The 22,229-nt window shown below is 37.6% G+C and overlaps 1 protein-coding gene across 1 annotated transcript in view; it reads right to left on the bottom strand.

The window, feature by feature from the left end:
• The window catches only part of FBXL5 (F-box and leucine rich repeat protein 5), a 34,694-nt gene that overhangs the window by 9,182 nt on the left and 3,283 nt on the right, over positions 1–22,229 (bottom strand). Inside the window, exons 2-9 of the mRNA XM_057374450.1 lie at positions 13,218–13,433; positions 11,361–11,456; positions 10,386–10,569; positions 8,019–8,201; positions 5,569–5,694; positions 4,713–4,861; positions 4,447–4,529; positions 2,023–2,745 (exon numbers count right to left, since the gene is read on the bottom strand). Coding sequence (XP_057230433.1) covers positions 2,023–2,745; positions 4,447–4,529; positions 4,713–4,861; positions 5,569–5,694; positions 8,019–8,201; positions 10,386–10,569; positions 11,361–11,456; positions 13,218–13,433 — 1,760 coding nt within the window. The remainder of the gene's footprint in view (positions 1–2,022; positions 2,746–4,446; positions 4,530–4,712; positions 4,862–5,568; positions 5,695–8,018; positions 8,202–10,385; positions 10,570–11,360; positions 11,457–13,217; positions 13,434–22,229) is intronic.

The following is a 22,229-nucleotide window of genomic DNA, read 5'->3' as shown; positions in this document are numbered from 1 at the left end:
AGCATCATTTCTCTGTTTGTCTGTTTCTCCTGTCAGCAGGCAGAAGCAGAACTGTTGGCCACAAAACCAGCTATCAGGTCACAGCTTTTACAAAATGACCTGGTGTGTGTTTCTATTAGGAGGTTTCTCTGTCTTTCCTCAAGGACTCCAAGTATTCCTGTGACTACAAGAACCACTTATTGCAACACACTCTCAGCCCATAAACACTTTTACCCAAAAAGCACCAATGGGAAACCATCAACGTAATTAAATCCYTGCCATGACTCAGTGACCAAACCTCCCTTTGCTCCCAGATTACTGAGTCATGAAAAACCAGACCAGTGACATGGAAAATATACACAACCTAATCAGCACCTAACAAAACTCGTCAGGGCAAGTCCACAGCAACAMTCAAAGAGAAACAAGCTCCAACACGAAGTCCAGATATTTGAAGCATACCCCRGGGAAGTGTAACACTGGGGGAGTGAAAGTGTCAGAAGAACCACTGCAGAAGACATCTGAGCAGCTGGTACTGCTGAACATCAAATGGGGACAAAATCTCAGGAGAGTGAAATCAATGCCAGCAGCACCTCACCCTATTCCTCAGTTCACTACAGTAAACAGTACATGTATGCAGGAAATCTTCCTACTCCAAAAATCTTAAATTAGCCCCAAGTACTGCAGCACACCTGCACAGGAGGCTGCAAGTACCTCAGCCTCATCCCATTTTCAGTATGAARCATTCATTACATTTTTCTGACAATACAAAGTATCAGTGGAAAAGAGCAAACAAAATTCTGTAACTCTTGAAGCCATTTCAATGTTWAAGTCAAACATTTTTTTCTCCTCCTTTAATTGTTTTATGAGGTCTTATGTAACACATTCTGCACATACAGAAGATAATCACATCCAACTGTTGACCCAGCACTGCCAAATCCACCACTAAACTATGCCACTAAGTGTCACACAGCTCCAGGTACTCAACMACTTCCCATGGCAGACTCTTCCAATGCTTGAGAACCCTTTCAGTGAAGAAATTTTTCCTAATGGCCAATCTAAACATCCTCTGGTRYAACTTGAGGCCATTTCCTCTTGTTACTTGAGAGAAGACAGTGACCCCCACCTGGCTACAGCCTCCTTTCAGGGGATTATAAAGAGCGGTAAGATCTCCCCTRAGATTACTCTTCTACAGGCTGAGCAACACAGCTCTCTCAGCCACTCCTTATCAGATCTGTGTTCCAGAGCCTTCACCAGCTCCACTGCCCTTCTCTGGACTCACACCAGCCCCTCAATRTCTTTATTGCAATGAGGGGCCCAAAACTGAACASAGGATTTGAGGTGTGACCTCACCAGTGCCCAGTACAGGGGTACAATCRCTGCCCTGGTCCTGCTGGCCACACCATGACTGATACAGTCCARGTGYCACTTGCCTTCTTGATCACCTGGGCACAGCTGGCTCGTGTTCWGCTGCTGTCAATGGGCACCTGCAGGYCCTTTTCTACCAGGCRACTTTCCAGCCACTCTGTCCCCAGCCTGTGGCACTGCCTGGGATTGTTGTGAGCCAAGGGCAGGRCCTGGCACTTCRTCTTATAGAACAGACAATTTACCTCAGCCCATTGATTCAGCCTGTCCAKAAATTATGTCCTCCTGATAGGTTAAACAAGATGTACTCCAGTTTTACAAAGTTTCAAGCATATTGATGGGCATAATGAAAGAATTGATGAATCAACACAATTTCTTAACAAGAAATCACTAAAGATCAAATCTAAAAGCATTAATGCTGTCTAGTACAACAAATTCACAAAAACACTTGACCTCAGAAGACAGATATAAAAGATTTATTGTTATCTCCAAAAGAAAAKCTGGAAGATGTTTTCAAGTCTAGTACTATAACTATTTAAGAAGCAAAGACCACTTAAAACTTCACAGTTTCTTCAATAAAAATGTTTCTACTGAAATGAGGCAGAATTCATTCCAGAACAGCCCAACAATTAAAACAGAAAAAACACCCCGCAGTAAAATAGCTTGAAAATGTCTCCTCACCTGAGAGCACGGTCTGTTATCTGGTAACATCCTGACAGACTGAGAAACTGAAGAACTCGTGCAGTCTCTTCATCTGTTTTTTCACTCCCAGAGTATGCAAAGTCTTTTTTCTCTGACTGCTTAGTCCTTATTGGTTTTTTACACAGTGCAGAGGACTCTGGAAGTGCTCGAATAGTTCTTAGTGCAGTCCCAGCACAACAAAAYGAGTGACCGCAGTAAATCAAGTCAGTAGAAGCACAGTGCTGCTGCCACCCTCTAGTCCTTAACCCATAAATGTCTCTACTGTAGCACAATGCAGAACAATTAATATGGGATGTTGGTTCCATAAAACAAAATCCCTCAACATTTCTGTGTCTCCACTCTGCAGCATCTTCAATGTCAGCTAAGTCATCTGCATCTAGCATCCACACATAAGCAGAATTGAAGTTTTCTGAGCCRTCAGGTTTAGTCCAGTGTTGCTCACCATTTCCTCCCTGAATGAGGTTTTCATTGCTGATTTCATGCAAACAATTATATTTCTGGTTSGACTGCAGAGTAAGCTCTCTGTTTTTCCACAAAGTCTTAGCATTCCTGTTTCTGCAGCTTTTCAGAATACCTCTGGTGTGATGAGCTGATATGATACCCAGTGCTCTGGAAATCCTCTCTATAGCCACATCTGTAATTTTTTCACATCCAGACAGATCAAGGTGRCGTAGATTTTGACAATATCCAACTGAAGACCAGCTGAAATCGGGAGGGAAAAAAAGCGTTTGGTTTGTTGGTGGATGAGATCTTTTAGTTTTTGCTCAGAAATAGCTGTTAAGGTTAAATACACGGAAGAACATTTCACAAGTAAAATACTTGTATTAATTCACATAATATTCCAAGAAGCTAGCCCAGACTAGATTTGATACTCCAAGTGCTGTACATATGCCTAGAAAACTTGTCTAGAGAAATGTGAAATCAATCACGATTCAGTAATAATTTGTATTTCTCTATATACAGACTTAAAAGTTTAAGTCCAAATTTGCGATACACTGAACAGATGTCTCAATAATAGATCAGACTGCAAGCACCAAATACATACATAACAATTTCAAAAAGCAGCTGCATTACACTCAACAGAAGCTACCAAAAGACCTCTGAATTACTAAATATCACAGTTAACTTCTTAAACAACTGATAATACTGAACTAGCAAATTTTACCGACACCCACCCCCCCAAAAAAATACATCTGAGATTCACTAATTAGTTTGAAGTCTTGTAAYAGCTGTAATTTCTAATATTTTGAGTTTCTCAAGCTTGGCAGTTTACACAKACTGAAATGCCGGTGTACTTAGATCATATGTACTCCTGTCCCTTCCCATTTCTTTCAGAAATACTASTTGGATTCCTGAAACAGATCCTGTGCACAATAGTAATTATCCCATCATTAATTAGAAATCCGATTTTCATTTTAACAAAAGCTTACTCCCTCAGCCTTATCTTTATCAAGTGAAATAGAAATTTTATCTACAGTAACATTTTTACATTATTAGCCATGAAAGTATACTGATCTTTAGCTATCAACAGTTAATGCTGTTATCATTTACTCTCTGTAAATGATTATTTATATTTAGAGTAAGCTAAACTCATTTTCTGAGTTACAAATTGGGAATGTTGTAAATACAGATAAATGAGGAGTGGCAAATAAGGYAAATTTTAGTAGATATTGACAAGAGCTCTGAAAGACTGATTTGTGAGCCCTGGAAATATAATGCTTCTATTTCAAATGAAAGTTCTTGCACAAGCTGCAGAGTGCTGCTACCAGCATCCAGGCTGGCAAGATTTTCTGTGGTGTTCACACCACCTGAGAGCACTACATGATGTAAATGCAGGACACTGAAATACCCACTGAGTTTCAATACCACAGTAAGAGACACTGGTGCAGGCTCTACATCCACACACCAATCCATTGACATCAACGACATTCCTGRAGGCCTCAGTAAAACTCAGGAATACACAGGCAATATAGCTAAGCCTTACACCTTTGCCTACCATTTGATTTGAGTGCCTGAAATAGCAGTACTGCACACCCTACCAGCTGTAGCAGACCAAGAGAACTTTCTTAACTGAGCAACTCCACAAAAATCTATGGACAAGTTGTTAACACTAGAGCAAAACACAACTATTGTTATGGATAGCTATACACTGMTAGGTAAAAAGCATGCAACAGTGAACAGAGAATTTTAAAGGGCCACTATGAAGTTACATGTTTCACTTGGTATTTCAATRATTTGTTACACTGCTTTAGTTCTTACTCACAAGGCACATGGGAAGTCTGAATTTGATTTCTCTATTTCTTTCTTTTTTTGGCAATAGACTAAGACATGTTTGAATGTTCCCTCCCCGCAAAAAAAGCTGGATTATGTTTTTTTGTTTAAAGGAAACAACAATTATCTAACCTTTCAAATACAGAGTCTGAAATATCGGTTTGAGTGAGATCCAAATATTCCAAGTTGGGRCAAAGCTCCAAGATCTGTCTAACCTGAAAAACAAAAGGAAAATCATCAGTAAAGATTCAAGCCAGTAAGGCTGCACAGTGTCTAGAGACAACACTACAAATTAACAATCCTTTGGATTGCAACCCACTTACACTACACAAACATGTCAGTTATTAACTRAAGACTGCATAGCCACAGTTATTAAATGCAAGTTTCAAATTACACACCATTTTGCTGGACACTGCAGAACTGTAGGCCAATACCAGTGTCTTTACTGAGGAGCCTACAAGTGGGAGGACATGATGAATTAGGCCATGAAGTAAACGTTTTTCCATTTGTGCTATATTAATGGCAAGTGAATCTTCAGCTGCTTCTTCTGCAAAATAAACCGATAATGAAAGACTTAAAGTATGCTTTGAGTCATTTGAAATTCACAGTACCATCTTATATCCAACAAGTTATTGGGAATCTAAAGAAAGGTTAACAAGGCACAGGTTTCAGAAAGTACCTTACATCAAACTTTTTCTGAATACTAGCTTAGTGAAATGCTCAAGCTTCATATTTAAAAAATATGTGTTTGTCCTTCTGACAGTACTCATGAGCTTAAGGCCAATGACAAGTAAAAACTTCTTAAAAAAATTATCATTAAAGGACTTGGAGAAATATTTMCTACAGATTATATACTGCTCAGGGCTGCCCAGGGCAGCTGTTTCCACCAACTTGCTTTAGATATCAAAGCATTATCTCACAAGGCACTTCACAAATATATATACACGTGATTTAACAGCTCAACACAAATTTCCAATCAAGCCTAGAGTGCATGCATCAGGATGCAAGATGATTCATTCAAACTACCTGAAGAGATGAAGCCTAGCTTTTACCAAAAAAAATAGACACGTCCCCATAACACTTCTACCTGCTTGCTTGTTTACTCTTTCCTAGAAAAATTAATTCCAGTCATAAAAATCAGATGCCTGCTTCTTTCCGCCAATCTCCATCCCCTTTTTTTTCCACTCAGCTTGTTTCTCATGGCTATGTCATCTTCAGGAAACAAAATGATTTACCAAAATCAATTCTACCTACCAGACTCATCTATGTCAGCATCTTCATCCCATTCCTGGAAAGCACGACTTTCATCTTGTCTATTTTTCACCCACTCCTCATCAGGTTCAGTCTCAGTATCTGCTGCAGGACCACTATACCAATCACCTACTCACCCCCACSCCCCAACAAAAGAAGGAAATAAAGTTAATAGAAATTTCTCATTGCAGCAGCAAACTGCTAACTTTTCAGTATACTGTGACCTGACTTAAGAGACATAAATGAATTTTGGATTCATCTCAACTGGACAAAACCTTAACCTAATTCTTTGTTTGATGTTTATTTTAAAAGTTCAAAGGATTCCTCGAACAGTTTCAGTACCATCCCAGAACTCACCGCCTATTATGCCATTCTGAGACATGCCTGCTCTCCTTATTTGCTTATTTGCTTAGTAGGGATCAATATGATCCCAAATATAACAGAAACAATCATAGAATATTTGGACTGTCTAGGTGCTCAGGCTCTTTCTGGTAAATAAATTAGCCATCAGCTTTTAGTGTAACATTTGGTTGAAGACAGCTCTCTTTTCCTCCTGCACATGACAACCCCAAGAYGACAAAAATCAAATTCTGTAAGTACCCTACTTAAAACAGCTACACAATACTTGATAACACAAGTCACACACATAACTCAATACACAATCACTTCTTAGAACATCTGGATGAACATGAAGATCAGCAACAACTCTGCTGTTTTAGCACCCCCTCTCTTGGAAGGTTACTGAACAGGCATTAATTTATTTCAAGGTTGGGTAGATTGCAGTGCTGGGCTCAGGACATGTTGAAAAACAAACMACCTTATTCTGCTACCTCGTAAGAGGGGAACCCTACTTTTCCTAAAGCAAGACCAACTCCTGTTGAGTAGTAGGCATCTAAAAGAACACATTTTTTTTAATATGAATAACACAATGAAAATCAAATCCTAATTTATCGTCAACAGTGAAGTGAAAGATTTTGGTAACATTTCTCGTCGTTTTTAACCCATCTTCATTATTACATAAGAAGCTTCAGAAGTCTTATGCATACTAGGAGGGGAAAACAGAGTTAAAAACTTAACTAAGCCTACATAAAACTACAGCTCTCTTCCCCTCACTGTTGCAGCAAATCTGAGAAGCTTCCACTCAGTTTAGAGCATTACTGCACAAACAACTATAGCAGTACAAACAATACGTCATCATCCAGCTTCCTGTTGTGTCAAACCAGGTGTRGAAGTACTCATTTTAGGCACTTGCCAATTATCTTTTTTGTGCATTTGTGTGTGTGTGTGTTTTTATGTGTGCGACACTGAATTATGARGACAAACACATTTCAAAAGAAAATTTATGAATTTGAACTTTGAAGCCTCTCCACTCAGTTTTTGGAAGCTCAGGAACCAAACTATTGTTTTCAGGAAGATTTACCCAAACAAACCAAAAAAGATTTAGACCAAAGAGTTATTTAATTCCTCCCTGCCTTGTACAAATTTTAGAAGCCACAGAGGTTTGGCCAGAAAGAAATTTTTAGTTTTTATATAKCTCAAAAGCTAAGTCACATAAACACAGCTTTCTCTCTTAAAATCTTAAAAGGCATACAAAATACTTATTAAATAGCACCGACTTTCTCCTTTTACTAAACTACACTGACATGGCAGCATTGTGAAGCCTGCAGTGCCGTACTCCAGTGATTCCTCAACACTCACATAAATATGGACATAAAGCTACAAATACATTCTGATGACTTGTAACCYGCCTCACTGGAATACAGAGTATTCTGTCTATGTGAACAGGTACTTTTGCAAAGGTCACACTTCTCAAWAGGAAATTCTAATTAACAGGAGAGTCTGAGGGAAAAGAAGTTATAAAAAACCACTTACTACAGCAGAAGCTAATACACGTACAGAATCAATACTAAATACAAAACTAAACAGTCATTCAAAGTTTTCTTTGAAGCTTGAATATAAAGATTAGATTGTGAGGAAACATTAGAACTCCACTTATTGTAAACTTCCTTTCCATAGTAATGCATTTTATTTCTACCTACTAGCCTAAGAAAATTCTACTGATACAGGTGTAACAGCAGCATTTATAATTCAAAATGTCTTAGATTCTTAAATAATACAGGTGTTTTATTAGTGAACATAATATTAGCAAAAAATACAAGCAAAAAAGGGGGCTTTTACCTCAGCAAAACTAGGTAATGGTTTGGAYACAAARTCTMCYCATGAGTTTCAACCAAGTCAACTTYTAGTTTCTTAATTCTACAGGATGGAAGCATGTTTCAGGGATTTTTAATATTTAACCAAGTTCCAGGACACTATCCTTGTCACAAAGGTACACCCCACATGCTCAGCTGTCAGGCTCACTGTATATGACAGCCTATATTAAAACATTCTTTTTAATAAGCTCAAAAATTCTGGTAATCGATGTGCTTTCAAAGGAACTAAATGTAACTTACCTCTGGCCCAGCGAACAGGGTAAAGATGTTTCCACAGAGATCCAGTTTTAGCCAACTGTGACCATTCAGTGCTTACTTGACTACACTGACATAACTCTTGGGGGTTAAGGTAACTGAAAATGGTCACCATTACTTCAGGAGGGAGATTAGTAATATTTGTGGTGTGCCCTGTTACTTCGGTTTCTGAAATACAGAAAGTGTGTGTTAAGGGAAGCACAGCCTCACAGTTTTAGTAACCTTAGTGGAATTCACATTTTGAATAGAACAATGAGAAAATTTAACAACTGTTAAAGACAGGTATTGGCTTGGCTTTAAAAAGTTTTCACAGTAACAACACCTTGAACAACAACAAAAAAACTAGCTTAGTTTTCTGTTTGCCACTTTCTTATCTGGCTCATTCATTCAAAAAAAAAAAAGTAAATTAATGCGACTCAACTACAAAAAGATGAAAACAGTACCTGCTATAAATGAAATGCTTTAAGAAAAATGCCTTCTGTTACAGATAATACGTGTACCTGGTTTGACACATTCCCAGGRAACAGTCCTAGCATGCAGAACCTACCAGCTGGGACCACTCTCGCTGGAAGTGCTCAGCCTCTTGACTGGGACACAGAAAATTTCACACTCAACTCTTTGCAGCTGTCTTGTATTTTTTTTCTAGCTTTAACTGCTGGCATTGACAATTTCAGCTTCTGAATGGTGATGAGCCATTCAGGTTGGAAAGTAACACTAAGCACTAGATTAGAGACTAAAATTTGACCACCATAATTWATACTTCAATGGATAGCAGTAGGAACCATGTCCAATAGCTCTCCCTGATCGCCACACTGCAAAGAGAGCTACAAGCTCTGTAACAAATTCACAGCTTTGGTTAGTGAGGCCTTTTGCTGTTTTAAGAGATTTTTAATGCTTTATTTCAGGACAATTCCCTTGAAAAAAAGTAYTTATAAAGGAGTTTTCAGAAGTCCTTCAAAATAGCAGATTTTACTAATAGTGGGATTTTACTTCTAAAGTACCTACAACTCATAGAGAGAAGCATCTTTTTTTTTGCAAAGAAGTCTCAAAAGTGACAATAATGTAAACTTTATCATGTCACAAGCAATTGCTACTTCAAAAAATATAATGAAATACTTGATGAATCAGTTTATTTATTTGTACAACTAGTATCTTTGCAGGTAAATTACAGAGAACTTCGCATGAAAATGCAGTTAAGCCTACACAGGACTGCAAGCTATGCTATTTTCTTCCCTTTCTAAAAAAATGAATGCAAGACACATCCTCCTCTCCCGAAGTCTAAAACACAACAGCTGCAGAATTACTACTGTCCCAGAACCACTATTCCAGCTAGATTTAACAGCAAGTAACGCCACAAGCTATGTCTGTCACATTCATCTGTTAAGACTCAATAGTATTTCACAGTATGGACCATGATCTTTTCTGAAGGCTTCACCTGGAGGGCAGAAAATGACCGGTTGAGTAGTTCAGAGAAGTCAAGTTTCATAWAAAAGAAAATCAGATTACAGAGCAATTTGTCAAGTTTGTCTAATGAGAGCAGCACATCTTATCAAATTCACAAACTCAGTTCATAGAGCTCAGTCTACATCTCAGTCTCACACCCCAGCATTACACTTTTGGTACATTAACTCCCCTTCTTTGGGGCATCGATTCCTTCTTGTGAAGAGTAAAAACTGTAAATACTGACAACTTAGGCTGACTCAGCAGTCATAGAACAAGCCTGAARTGTACTTTAGTGGTTATCCATTTATTCTAAATTTTGCCAGAAAAGACAGAGATAAATGCAAAATAAATATGCACTTTCAAAATAATGCATTTCATCTGACCTATTCACACGCTGCACAGATTCACACCCTTGCATTATTCTACACTAACAGTTCCTTTCTCATTTCAGAGAGGCCTAGGAAAGCTAGGTAGGTGAATGTTTTAAATTTGAAATACTGTCACTTGGCTAATTATTCTGTGTTATTAAAACATCAACAGAACAAGCTAAAAAACCTGTCCYGAAAACCAAGAATTAAGTGCTGAGTCTTAAAATAGAAAATATTATTTCAATGGAAGCGTGGAATTAGAATTTAATTACAATCCCCATCTCTTTATCATTTCAAACCTTAGCATGGGAAGGAAGGGAGCAGAAGGTTGAGAACAGGTAAACAATGACGTACTATCTAGACTACAACCTGCTAAGATGCCCGTATCAAATAAAGTTTCTCAAGTTTCAAAATTGGTTTGCAGAAATGCCCATTTTCTAAGAACTACTCTGTCTGCCTGTATATAACTTTAGGTATGTCACTGGCATRGCTTTTTGTACAAAAACTGCAATTTGAAAATCACTTTAATCAGATGCTTCACCTTGATCTGCCTTCTCATCCACAGAATACTTAAAGACCTTCTGAAGCTCTTCTGCTTGATTCCACTTACTGAGACCTTTGAATTCTGCAGCCTCTTTCTGTGAGCAGTGCTGTGCAATTACTTTCTTYTTAATATCTTTCAGCTCTTCATAAGTAAAGTATTCCATCAACATTGGCTGAAAAACCTAACACACAGGAAAAAAAGAAAAAAAAAATTTAGGGCTGACAGACATAGTCAATAATGCTACAAAGACCTACCAATTGAATTTCCTATTTCAAATTCTCTCAAAGTAAAACATGTCATACATTAAGTGAACCTAAAGACAGGATCATGGAAGTTTTGAATTCTAGTCCTCTGCTTCCTACAAGATAACTGCACAGATTCAGGCAAGCTGTTTTAATTGCTTTCCCCAGCAGAAAACATAAGAGATTAAAGTTCTTAACCTACATAACTTATCAAGRTACTCACTTGGAAGGCAAAGTAGCAAGGAAGAAAAACATGAGAAACGACTTCTCTTGGACCGACTTCAGAAGATGCTTCCCAGTTTTTGGATACCCATAAATCATCAGACTGGCAGTACTAGTCTATGTTTCAAATATAGGTCAGAAGCTGTTTGGGAGTGTCAGTTTGAGTCATGAAGCACTGGTTTACAGGACCTTTCTTTTCTCATTTAAGTTTTGCTACATATCCATTTTAACTACTTGCTGCATTCAAGTTCCAGTCCCAGTGGACTTTTGTCATCAACTTTTTCAAGAATCACAATTTCATCAYAAATTTGCAATTTATTCAGTTTCAGAACATGCCACTTTCCAGTCAGAGAACTGAACAATGACACCATAGTCCTGAATGCAAATTAGCATAGCAATAAAAACAGAGAATTGAAAAAACAATGAACCTCTAAGCCATTTGCCCCTATTCAATCATTTCAAACCCGAAGAAAGATCACCATCAAATTTGAAGAAATTTTTTACCTACCTCCTCTTCCTCTTTCATATGAGGAAGGAAATCCCTGGTAAAGGCTTCCAACCTCTCCTTCAGCTGTTTCGCATAGTTCAGCTGTTCATATTCATTCTGAGAAGAAAGCAAAGACTTAATGGTAACCCAATCTCATCCAGTCATTCAAGGACTGAACTGTCCAATAATGCAGTGGTTCAAAGAAAGCCCATTTTGCCCTACCCATGCATGCAGCAGGTTTGCTCTATTTCATGGTAAGAATSTGTTTACTTAAGGATGCTGACACTGTACCGACCTGCTAATAGGCARAACGACGTATTCCCTTCCTGCCCAATTCCAATTTATTTTCTTAGCATATATTAATTCATCTAATCCCATTTCTACTTTAGACCAAACACTGAAATCTGCCAATCTACAATCTCACACAAAGTTCAAAGTAGTAACAGACTAAAGTATTTGCATGGTTTGCATATGAAGTAGGATATGTTCTAGGATACAACAGTTCTACTTCATCTTTTAACTGAATGCATTTTACCTTAGTTACTCTAAAACTCTAGCTTCAAAATTCTAACCAGTCCAATAATCATTCCCATATATACATACCATATAGATTTTCACTTTGGAAATTGGAAGAACTCTTAAATAAAGATGTAACTGACTTTTAAATGTTTAAGTTAGACCAACYTCATGTATGAATTTGTTAGCTTATTCTCTGAGCCAGTAATAAGAAGCTGTTTCTGAAATCTGCCAGTAATTGCAACATTCTGGGTTCCTCGTAACTCTTACTGTAAATGTTGYTTTTCTTTTCCAACTTCTATAACATTGAGAAACCCTGACTACAGAGACAAACTTAAGCCATCAGTTTCAATGAAACTAATCACACCTTAGAAACAGTTCTCTACAGAGAACTAAAGAAATCTGGTTTGACACACTGAAGAAATCAAGTAACAGAATAACACCAGAATCTTATCATAGAAGATTTTACATAAAGCCAAGTGCTAAATTTCACTCTCTTTCACTTTCCTTCATTTCCTGGGTAATTAATGGACACAACATAAAATTTAAGGTTTAGTATGCACAGGGAAAAACATATTTGTAGGGTTCCCAGGTCAAAACCAACTTTGGATGGCAAAACAGAGACAATCAACTGCATATTTAGTATTTTTCTTACTGTAAATCTGGACCACACATACTWGGAATGTAATGCGGGATTTCAAATGACTACTGGAGACTATAGTTGTTAGAGTGCAGGATGTGGGAGTTGAATTGGGTATCCCAAGAGAAARACATGGAAGAATTCAAGAAGAATTCTACTGGAGAAGAACTTAAAGATTAAATCGTCAAAAAATCTAGGAGGAGAAATGATCTTTAGAGTTCTTTGATGACTGGATCATTAACAGCATTACTGAGCGACAGATTACTGGAAGGAGTACATGAGTCACACAATAAAACAATGCTTTTTCTCGTAAGTCTGGGAATCATCTCCATTTGTGATAATACAATGCTACGCACCACAAAAAAATGATCCTCAAGGTTTCCTAACAAAAAAACAAAACCCCAGTATTTCTACTGACAAAAACTTTTGACCAGTTAGCAGAACAATCTTTTTATCTGAAACTTTCATGTYGTCTCTCCAAAATACCTCCAATTATACAGTGATGACTGTCATGTCTCTGAAAATTTTTACTAGTTTTTACATTTAGCCATTGTGGTGCATAGCAAAAGATTTTGTGCTTCAGACTAGAAAGTATCAAAAAAACATAAACGTTTCCTCCTCCTCCTTGGTTTATTCATAGAGAATATTAAGAGTCAAGGCAAACTAATATGCAACCAYGCATATTTTCCTTAGGTCACAAATCTCTCTTTTAGTCTACTTACCTTTACATTCTTTAACCCTTTCTCAAAAAGGCTAAGCATCTCTGAGAGTTTGTTGTCTGAGTGTACATTGTACACTGTCCGGCTACGCTGCTGAAGCAAACCAATGATACACTCATTTTCAATCTGCTCATGCATCTTAAATTCCTTGAATGTGGCATAAAGAGATTGCAGCAGAGCCCGAAAATCATTGTTGTTGGAGAAGTTGGTCTTGGAGAGCTACAAGAAAGAAAAGTTCATAAAAAGTAATGAAAATCATGGCAAATTCAAGTCAAATCCTTAGAATAGGTATCAGCTCCATGGATTCATTGCTCCCCTTATAAAAGCTGAATACCTTCGGTTTTTACATAAAATAAAGCCAGTAAAATCAAAGTTGTATTTAAGCAACAKAAGCCAAATCTTGTGAAACACTGAGGTAAACAAATGTAGAAAGATTTCCTGGCAGAAGTCATTGCAATTTCCCCAGCCTGGCAGATTGCTGAAAGGCTTAGCCCTTTCCCAGAGACACAGTTTTGTCCATAYCAAAAAGCAGTAACATAGGCCCCTGAGCCCATCTTTAGGGATATATTATCCACAAGGAATATTGAGTCTCACCAGTGAATACAAACTTTATTAGCTGAATGAAAAGGTTTCCAATGGAGCAAAACCCAACAAATCAAGACAGCACAAAATTTTAGGCAATACAGTAATGCCATTTTTACATGTGTACAATCACCATTGGCAACAACACATTTTAAAACTGCATTTTTCTTTGGTGAATGTACAAAACCAGGGTCTTTTCCATTCTTATGCTTTTTTCCATGTGCAGCTTCAAGAATCATAGTCTACAACAGTATACAAGACCAAGCATTCTAAAAGCAGACTTCAGATGAGAAAACAAGCTACTGGAATATTCAGAAGAGGCTTAGCTACAAAGACTCTGGAAGCTATGAGTTTTAYAAGAAATGGGAATCTGAGGCATACATATTCATACATAATACTTACATCAAAACCAACTACAAATTGAGATATGCAAAACTTTTTTTCATTAAAAACCCCCAAATGTACTTATTCATTGTGACATTGCATTGCCATTTCCTGGCAGCTACCAGCAAAATGCAACTGAAACRTGCTGGACACGTGCCAAATCCTTATGCAACTCTTAAGTCAGCTGTACATACTGTACATTACATGTTGTACATACGAACRAAATTACTCTCACAACTGAAAAACAAATTTACTTAGCCTCAGAAGAGCAAAAAACAGGGCAAACTTAGGAGGGGTTTTTGGTTTGTTTTAATACGCTTTAGACCAACTATTCACATAAGTCAGAAAAAATTGGTGTCTGTAACACACTGCTAGGATTTGAGGCACATGTTGCTATATATCACTAATGGGAAAAGGCCATTTCTATCGTACACTATGACCAGAAAATGCAGCGCTAGGAGGAGCAGTACTGCATAAAACTGAAGGCTTGACTTTCCACACTGAAAAGCAGAAGCCTGAGCAAGCAAGGAGATGGGCACAGAAGAAATTCCTCCTCCTCAYCTCCCAGCACTTCTAAGTCAGATCTCAGTGACTGTGGTTTCTCAGCTAGCATTTCCTTTGATTCAGGASTGTGTTGATACAGTTCATTCTACCCGTAAGGGTCCACAAAGTGACCGAAAGCAATCCCCAATGACTCCAGGAATTTTCCCTCCAGGAATCTCATGTGTTTAGCATTTTGATYGACTTAAAAATGTAAACAAGACTCCTGAAGTGAGTGACAGGAAGATTACACAAATCTACTGTATTTTGCTGTTGGCTTTAAAAAAAAAAACACTGATAAAAAACTAGTATCTTCTCATCCTCTTGACTCAAAGCCTTTTCAAGACTCAAAATGTTCTGCTGTACCTACCTTTTGTGATCCACAAACCTGATATAAACAAAGAATTCCTATGTGTATGCAATTTAGGAAGGTCCATTAGAAATGGATTGTTATAGAAGCCACTGTAACATGAAACACTTGTATATTCACCTYGGCTTCCAGCAGATACCCAACAGATTAGGAACTATGGAGAGGATAYTGAAGTTTAATAACTGTACTTGAATCAGAAATCACTGTATTAAAAAGGTCAGCCAAAGCTGAGAGCAACTGGCTTTTCAGAGGACAGGTAGCCTAGCAACAAAGTCACTTGGTCAGATCTGTAATTTCATTACCAGGATTGATCAAGTCTCATGATGGGGGACCAAGACTATTAACAGACAGTGGCTGCTCTGTTCCGAGGTCCACTTTTCACCAGCCCTAACAAGGAAAACTAGTGCAGCAGTTTAGTGGTGCAAGAAGAAAACCACCATACCCCCAAATTCAAAGAGAGAATGGCAAGGGCAAGGAAATGGACTGTTTTATGGAATTTTGTTGACTTATCAAAAATGTAAAGCAAGTAACATGTGAGAACCCCAAACAGGCTTAAAATACACCACGCTAAACCAGCCACCAGTGCTCAAGATACTTGGGAGCTTTCTGGGCTTCTGAAGACATTTATATTTAAACAGCTGTACATTAGAGCACAACTGGTTTTGTCTTTGGAATGCAAACTCTAATTGTGGAGCAGTACCACAAGAGCAACAGTCTTGGTGACTCCTGAAATTTAAGAATTATTCATAATACAAACAGCCTGAGCAACTGGCCAAACAATAGTCAGTTGTTTGTATTGCAAAGTCTGTTTGAAACACTTCAGAGACCTACRGCTGAGGCAGGCAAAGTCTAGAAGTAGCCAGAAGTTTCTAAATTCAGTATTAACTTTACTTATTAAAMCCTAATTAAAAGAAAATAAATGATGCAATTAAAGCACCTTTGTAGCTCACACAGTCATAGGCCAGTTTTAGGTGAGTCTCCAATTCACTGGACTACAAAAGAGCCATTAACACAGCCAAGATGAATGTACAGACTTGTAGCGAACATACATCTTTCCTTACTGAAACATACTATTTAATTTTTGTGCTTCATGARCAAGATACCAATACTGRAATATTAACAGCRATTGCTATTTACACAATGCTTCATATTCAMRACACGACTGAAAAAATTCCATGTTCAACTCTTCAATCTCCTTTGTGGCTTCAGTGCTTTCATTAAGAAAATGAAACTTTCTGTCTGATGAAGACAGAGATAGTTCTATCTACAATGTTGTGAATAAATAAGGAAGTTAAAGACTACTAATTAAATCACAAAACAAAATGCACTATTTACCTGTTTTTTGGAAGTGTTTTACACATGTGCCAGTATGGAAAAACATCTTCTTAGAAGAGAAAAATTAATTTTCCAGTAATGTTAGTTTACAGTAGTAAACGGAAACAGGTTTTTCCTATTAACTATTCCAAAAATACATTCAGTGAGTGAAAAATGTTTGCTTCTTCCTTAAAAATATCTAAACATACTATGAACTGACAAGGAGAAAGCAGCAAAGAGAAATAGAGAAAAAGTGCACTGCTCTTATCAGACTAGCAGAACAGTCCCCAAAGTCTATGCTGCATATAAATTTTCCCAGCTACAAGCATTTCTGTCTCTACTCCCAACTACAAGCTGGAAAATGACAAAAATGTAAGTAAGGAGAATAGAACAGGGAAAAATGATTTTTTCCCCCATTCCCACAGATTTCACAAATTTAAAATGGAATAATTTCTCAAGGTTAAAAAGTTTAATGGGGCTACAAATTCACAAACTGCTTAATTTCAAATGAAGATTTTCCCTATCAGCACCTGTAAATTCTGAGCAACCACTAACTTTAAAAATTCAGTCTGGAATCTGAAAAAAAATTAAGGGATTTTTTTCTACCTGGTCTTCTTCATCAATTGTTSTTCTTTTTCATGTGACATCATAAGGAACATTTCTGATAGGTCATTCCTCTATACTCTGATTCACATGTATAACCACATTAAGAGTTTCACAATCAGCTGACAGCCACAGGATGTGAAATAAAAGATATAATATTCCTGATAATCAATGTAGACAAGATTTCTATCACTAGTTAACTCAGAATATTTAAATTTAATTTAAAAAAAACAGCAAAATAATTTTCATTATGGAGCTGGTAGATCATTTTGATTAAAAGAAAAAAGWTATCACAATAAATATCAGCAAAAAGTTTTTTTATCCACAAGATAGCTGGAACTGGAACAGGCTCCACAAGGACCACTCCACAAGGAAGTGTTTGCAACACCAAACCTGACAAGAGTTCAAAAAGCTTTTGAACGCTGTCAGGCAAATGGTGTGACTCTTGGGGATGAGAATCTAACACAGGACCAGGAACTGGACTCGATGATCCTGATGGGTCCCTTCTGACTCAGGATGTTCTATGGTTCTATTCTATGATTCTATGAAAAAAAAACCCAACTTATTTTTAGAATAGAATAGCACCAAGAAAAAAAAACAGCATGGCATTACTAGCCAGCTACATCTTTTCACTGTTAGATTTTTAGGTATTAGCACTCTGCATATGCAGTTGCTTTTTGCAAGAAAGAAAGTACAACACTGGACTCTGGAGAGGCATTACCTCAATATCAGGCACAAGAAAATGGAGGAACAGAGACCATAACTAGGTGTGCCTGTGTYAACACCAAGAGCATGCAGTTTCATGTTATACTTAATCTGCTGGAAATTAAGGCGTGGGGATGGAGGAAGAAACACAGAAGGAGCAGCCTTGCCTCTAACTGTACATTCCTGCTGCTTCCCAGAACATGTGCTAGCAATCATGCTGCTGCAAGATGAACCCACCTGGTGCACTAATCCAGGGAGGAGCTATGCCTTTTACTGGGTTCATTTTTCATCTTGTCAGAGAACTAGTAACACCCAGCTATAAGCCATGTCTTACTTAGGAATCCACAAGAAGTTCAGTTTATATTGTCCCCAAGAAAGAATTCAGGTGCTAAGGTAGCCTAGCAAAGAGAATGACTGTCCTCAGTGTCACCTCTCCATGGCTTACTCTTTATGTAAGTGTATATGAGGTAAATAGTAAGAAAATGAACTAAACTACTTCACACTCCACCTGTTCACGTGTATGAAGCCTTAAATCAGAGGAGAAATGAGTTTTCTACCCTGGGCACTTTTTTGGCAATGGGTCAACCCAAAATAAYAGAATTAGTTAGGCAGGAAGGATAGGATGTGGCAGAACTCAAGAAATCCAAAACTTGCAAATGTCCTTCTTTCTGTTGTTGTCTTCCCTGCACTACCCTGTCCTCTGTGTAATCGTCTCACTTGTTTTGCAGCATCRCTAGAATCTTTATACAGCTTTTCAAAAATTCCAACCAACCAAAAAACCAAAACAAAAAACCCCACAAACCAAGACCAACCAACAAACACTATACTAACTCAAATATTCAGGCACACAAAACTACAAAATTATTTTGTTTTCAAAGAACACTGGCAACAGGGAAGGTATAATGTCATATTCTATTTTGAAAGGCTAAGATCAAGCTGATAAATGCCAAGCATAAGGGTACAGTGAAAAAATCTACTGTATCTCCATTTTTATTTGTMTTCCATATCACTGTCTCATACTACATCCACAGTCAATTTTGTCTAACAAACACCTATGGATCAGGTTTTCAATCATGAAGAGCATTTCACAAAGAGACACGAATAACAACATGGGCCTAACTCAACCAAGATTTTCAGTGATGCAATTGCTACAAGTGTCAAAATCCCTTGGGGTTCACAGTAGAAAGCACAGCTCAAGAAGCACTAATAAAATCAGCTGAGCCGCCTCCATGTGATTTCCACAGGTAGAAGTCTACTAAGCACGGAAGAACAAAGGCTGTCACCAGGTCTGTAGAGAAGAACCCCCAAAAAAAAATTCAAAACCGATTAAAAATCTATTAAATATAAGATCTATGAGGGCCTTGAATGAAAGCATGATGAACACTTACAATTTTGCTGTTATTTATCTACCTGTGTCACACCATTCTAGATGCTACAAAAGACTTCTTTCCTGTCTTATACCCTCAAGGACACAGGTTCCTGACAGGACCTGGTCTTCTGGCCTTCTATCAGGACATACCTGAAGTCCCAAGACTGAAATCTCCCACTGCAGTAACTCACAGAACAGAACCACAGCAAAACTGTCTTTGCACCTCTGCATCAGTTTCACCACAATTTCCTAACATAAAGGAAGGCACTAGAAAAAATCACCACTTCAGCTTAATTCATCCTGGACACTACCCGCAAAAGCAAAAAGCCAAGTCTCTCAAGAACTACAATTTGAACTATTTAATCAGTTAAAGCATTTTCTAGGATAGCTTCACAAAACCTGTCTTAACRCTGATACACATGAATTACAGTTCATAGATTTTTAGATGTCATTGGTTTCTTTCTTTTTGTGTGCCCTTTTCTTCTTATTGTTGCTTAAAGCAGAGAAGGACAAAGGYGGGTTGTTAACTGCTCTCCAGAGCAGACTGGGAGAGAGGATGAAAGATCAAAGCAACATGTGAGGGGTGAACAGAATTTTTTTCATACAATTCAAGGGCAAAAATACATAATAAGCAATTACTTGGAAAAAAACCTRGTACTATGTCTGGCATATGAAAATACCCTTAAATTTTTGTTTTGAGGGCAAAAAAAGATATAAAAGCATCTGGTAAGTAGGTATTCTGATAGACAATATTAATGAAATGGTGAGAAGATAGCAAAGAGAGCWAACAGTGTCCTGATAAAAGGAGTGAAATTGCTACGCAGGTCTGAAGAGCCTCAATAAAATTCCAAATACATTTTATCTGTGTTATTCCCCATTTCAGACCTTCTGTGGCACTTAAAATATATTTATTTTAAAATGTGGCTATTGAAAACATATTGTCACTTCAGATTCAAAATATCTCACAATTTTCCATTTTCAAAGTATACTTCTTCAGAAAAAAAAAATCAAAGTTGTCATTTCCCAACAGGTATGGCAAGAAGTTATTGAAGTATTCAGCATCCAGAAGCTAAGACAGAAAGATAACTGGTATAACCTCTGATGAAACAGACATTGACAACAAATTGCTCACTTATCTCTGGATGCTGATGAGGAGGTTTAATTTCCTCTTATCAAGGAAGGAATTYCCTTCCATCTTTTGCCTGCAGTGACAGCACAGCCCACCATTTGCAGACTTCCTAGGACTAAATATGTGAAGTAACTCTTTCATTCTAAAYACAGGTGAAGGCAGATGCTCAATACTACAGAAGATTAATTGGGAATAACCAAATACTACAAATTTCTAAATCAACACACACTTATTTGAAGCAACACTGGAAAATGAATGGCAGTRTACTGAAAAACTGAAAAGGGATTTCAAAAGGAGAATGAAAGCTTTACCTTCATTTTTTATAAGAAACACAGATACACTTATCTTCTTGGAACAGGCATTTTCTGTTCTCAAGGGCATCAAGGGAAAAACATTTGACTTTGAAACAGTAAGTCTTAAGTGAATAATTTGTCCAGTTTTTCAGATTTCAATCCCCCCGGCTGCCACAAAAAGTGTGATCCTAATGTGATCATATAATGGCCCTGCCCAATGCTTTACAGTGCCAAAACAACTTCATTCAGGAGTATTTTTCACTCCTAAATGGTTCATCATACTAGAGATGACKTAAGAAAATCCATTCTCTCCAGCAGAAGCCAAAGCTTGCAAGGAAGAGAATCAACAAAGATTAAAGAGAAATGCAAGTTATCAAAAGATATTGTCTAAGTATATGGAAGTTTGAAAAGAATCCTACCAAAAAAACCACAAAACCCCCGAAAACTCACAAAAAAACCCACCCAAAAACCAAGAACATTTGACTGCAGGTAAGTTGAACAGAACAGCACTTAAACTTCAAATGAGGTGGACAAAGAACAGACTATAAGAGAAGAAAATCAATACTTTAAATCACCTATTTAACAGARAAGGCAGATGACAACAGCAAAACTTGTCTTCTTTGCGCAAGTCTTCATGAAAAAATTAATTAAGAAAAATATTTATGGCAATTAATTTTTAGCAAAGAGTCAGAAGTGTAGACTAGAAAAGAAAAATATTAGTTAAATATTTATGCAAGTTTAAGCATTTGTTAGCAGAACATTACAAAATTGATCCAAATTTCCAGGATGAACTACCCAAAGTAATTACTGAACCATGAGAAATAACTGCAGACATCTTTTGTAAAAAGATGAGATCACAGGAGGCTAAAGTCAGGCAAACAAAAAAAGGACCTTAGATGTTTTTGCTCAAACACCCAAAGGTTTCACAATAAAGCTGAGCTATTAAGGCAGCTGTTCCCATGGTTCATCCTGTTTCCTCCTCCCATACCATCAACCTGGTTCTGGAGCTTGTTTGACCTCTTAGTGAGCCAGTTTTACTGAATCACCTTTCGCTTCAGTTCTCTAGATGAATTAGCTGCTCATCAAGGGGCCAGACAAGCACAAAGGATATCATCAACAATTAACCCTTCCAGCAGCAGCCAGTTACTGCATCCACTCAGTCACAGCATGAAGTCTCACGCTAGTTTTGAGAGGCAAACAGAAAGACATGAGAACAAGACATCAAACACTGACAACTGCATTACAGCATTTAAGAGTAAATAAAGGGGTTGCAATTTGCAACCATCTTTTCTTAAAGGACCCTAAACTTGCTGGGCAATTCTATAATATAAAGATTTGAAAATATTCTTTGGCTGCAGTAACTCCACAAGCAGGAAGTTTGAAATCCCATACTACAAGACCACGTGTCCTGTTTGTGGGGAAGGCTAGCCAAAATTTAAGCGTAGTCTATACTTAGTCCAGAGTCTGCTACTTGAGTAGTCCTAGTCTTGAAGCTATGAGAAAGTAACAACTGGCCAGCACARATTTGTTTAGAAAAAGAAATCTTGCTTCCTTTTGGTAAGATAACCAAACTACGTAAAAGGAAGATGATATTACAGATCATGATTTCTCTAAGGTTTTTGGTACTGTTTTGCCTTACAGCAAACTAACCGTGTATGCAAGAAATCGCAGTGTAGCTCCAGCAGTTGCAAACAGTGCTCTCCAGCCCAAGCTACCAGTTTCCAGA

This window comes from Malurus melanocephalus, unplaced genomic scaffold, assembly GCF_030028575.1.
Source record: "Malurus melanocephalus ecotype Western Australia unplaced genomic scaffold, MMel_1.1 scaffold_225, whole genome shotgun sequence".
NCBI lineage: Eukaryota > Metazoa > Chordata > Aves > Passeriformes > Maluridae > Malurus > Malurus melanocephalus.
Note: the sequence above shows the minus strand (reverse complement) of the source record. Positions and strands in the feature narration are given on the sequence as shown.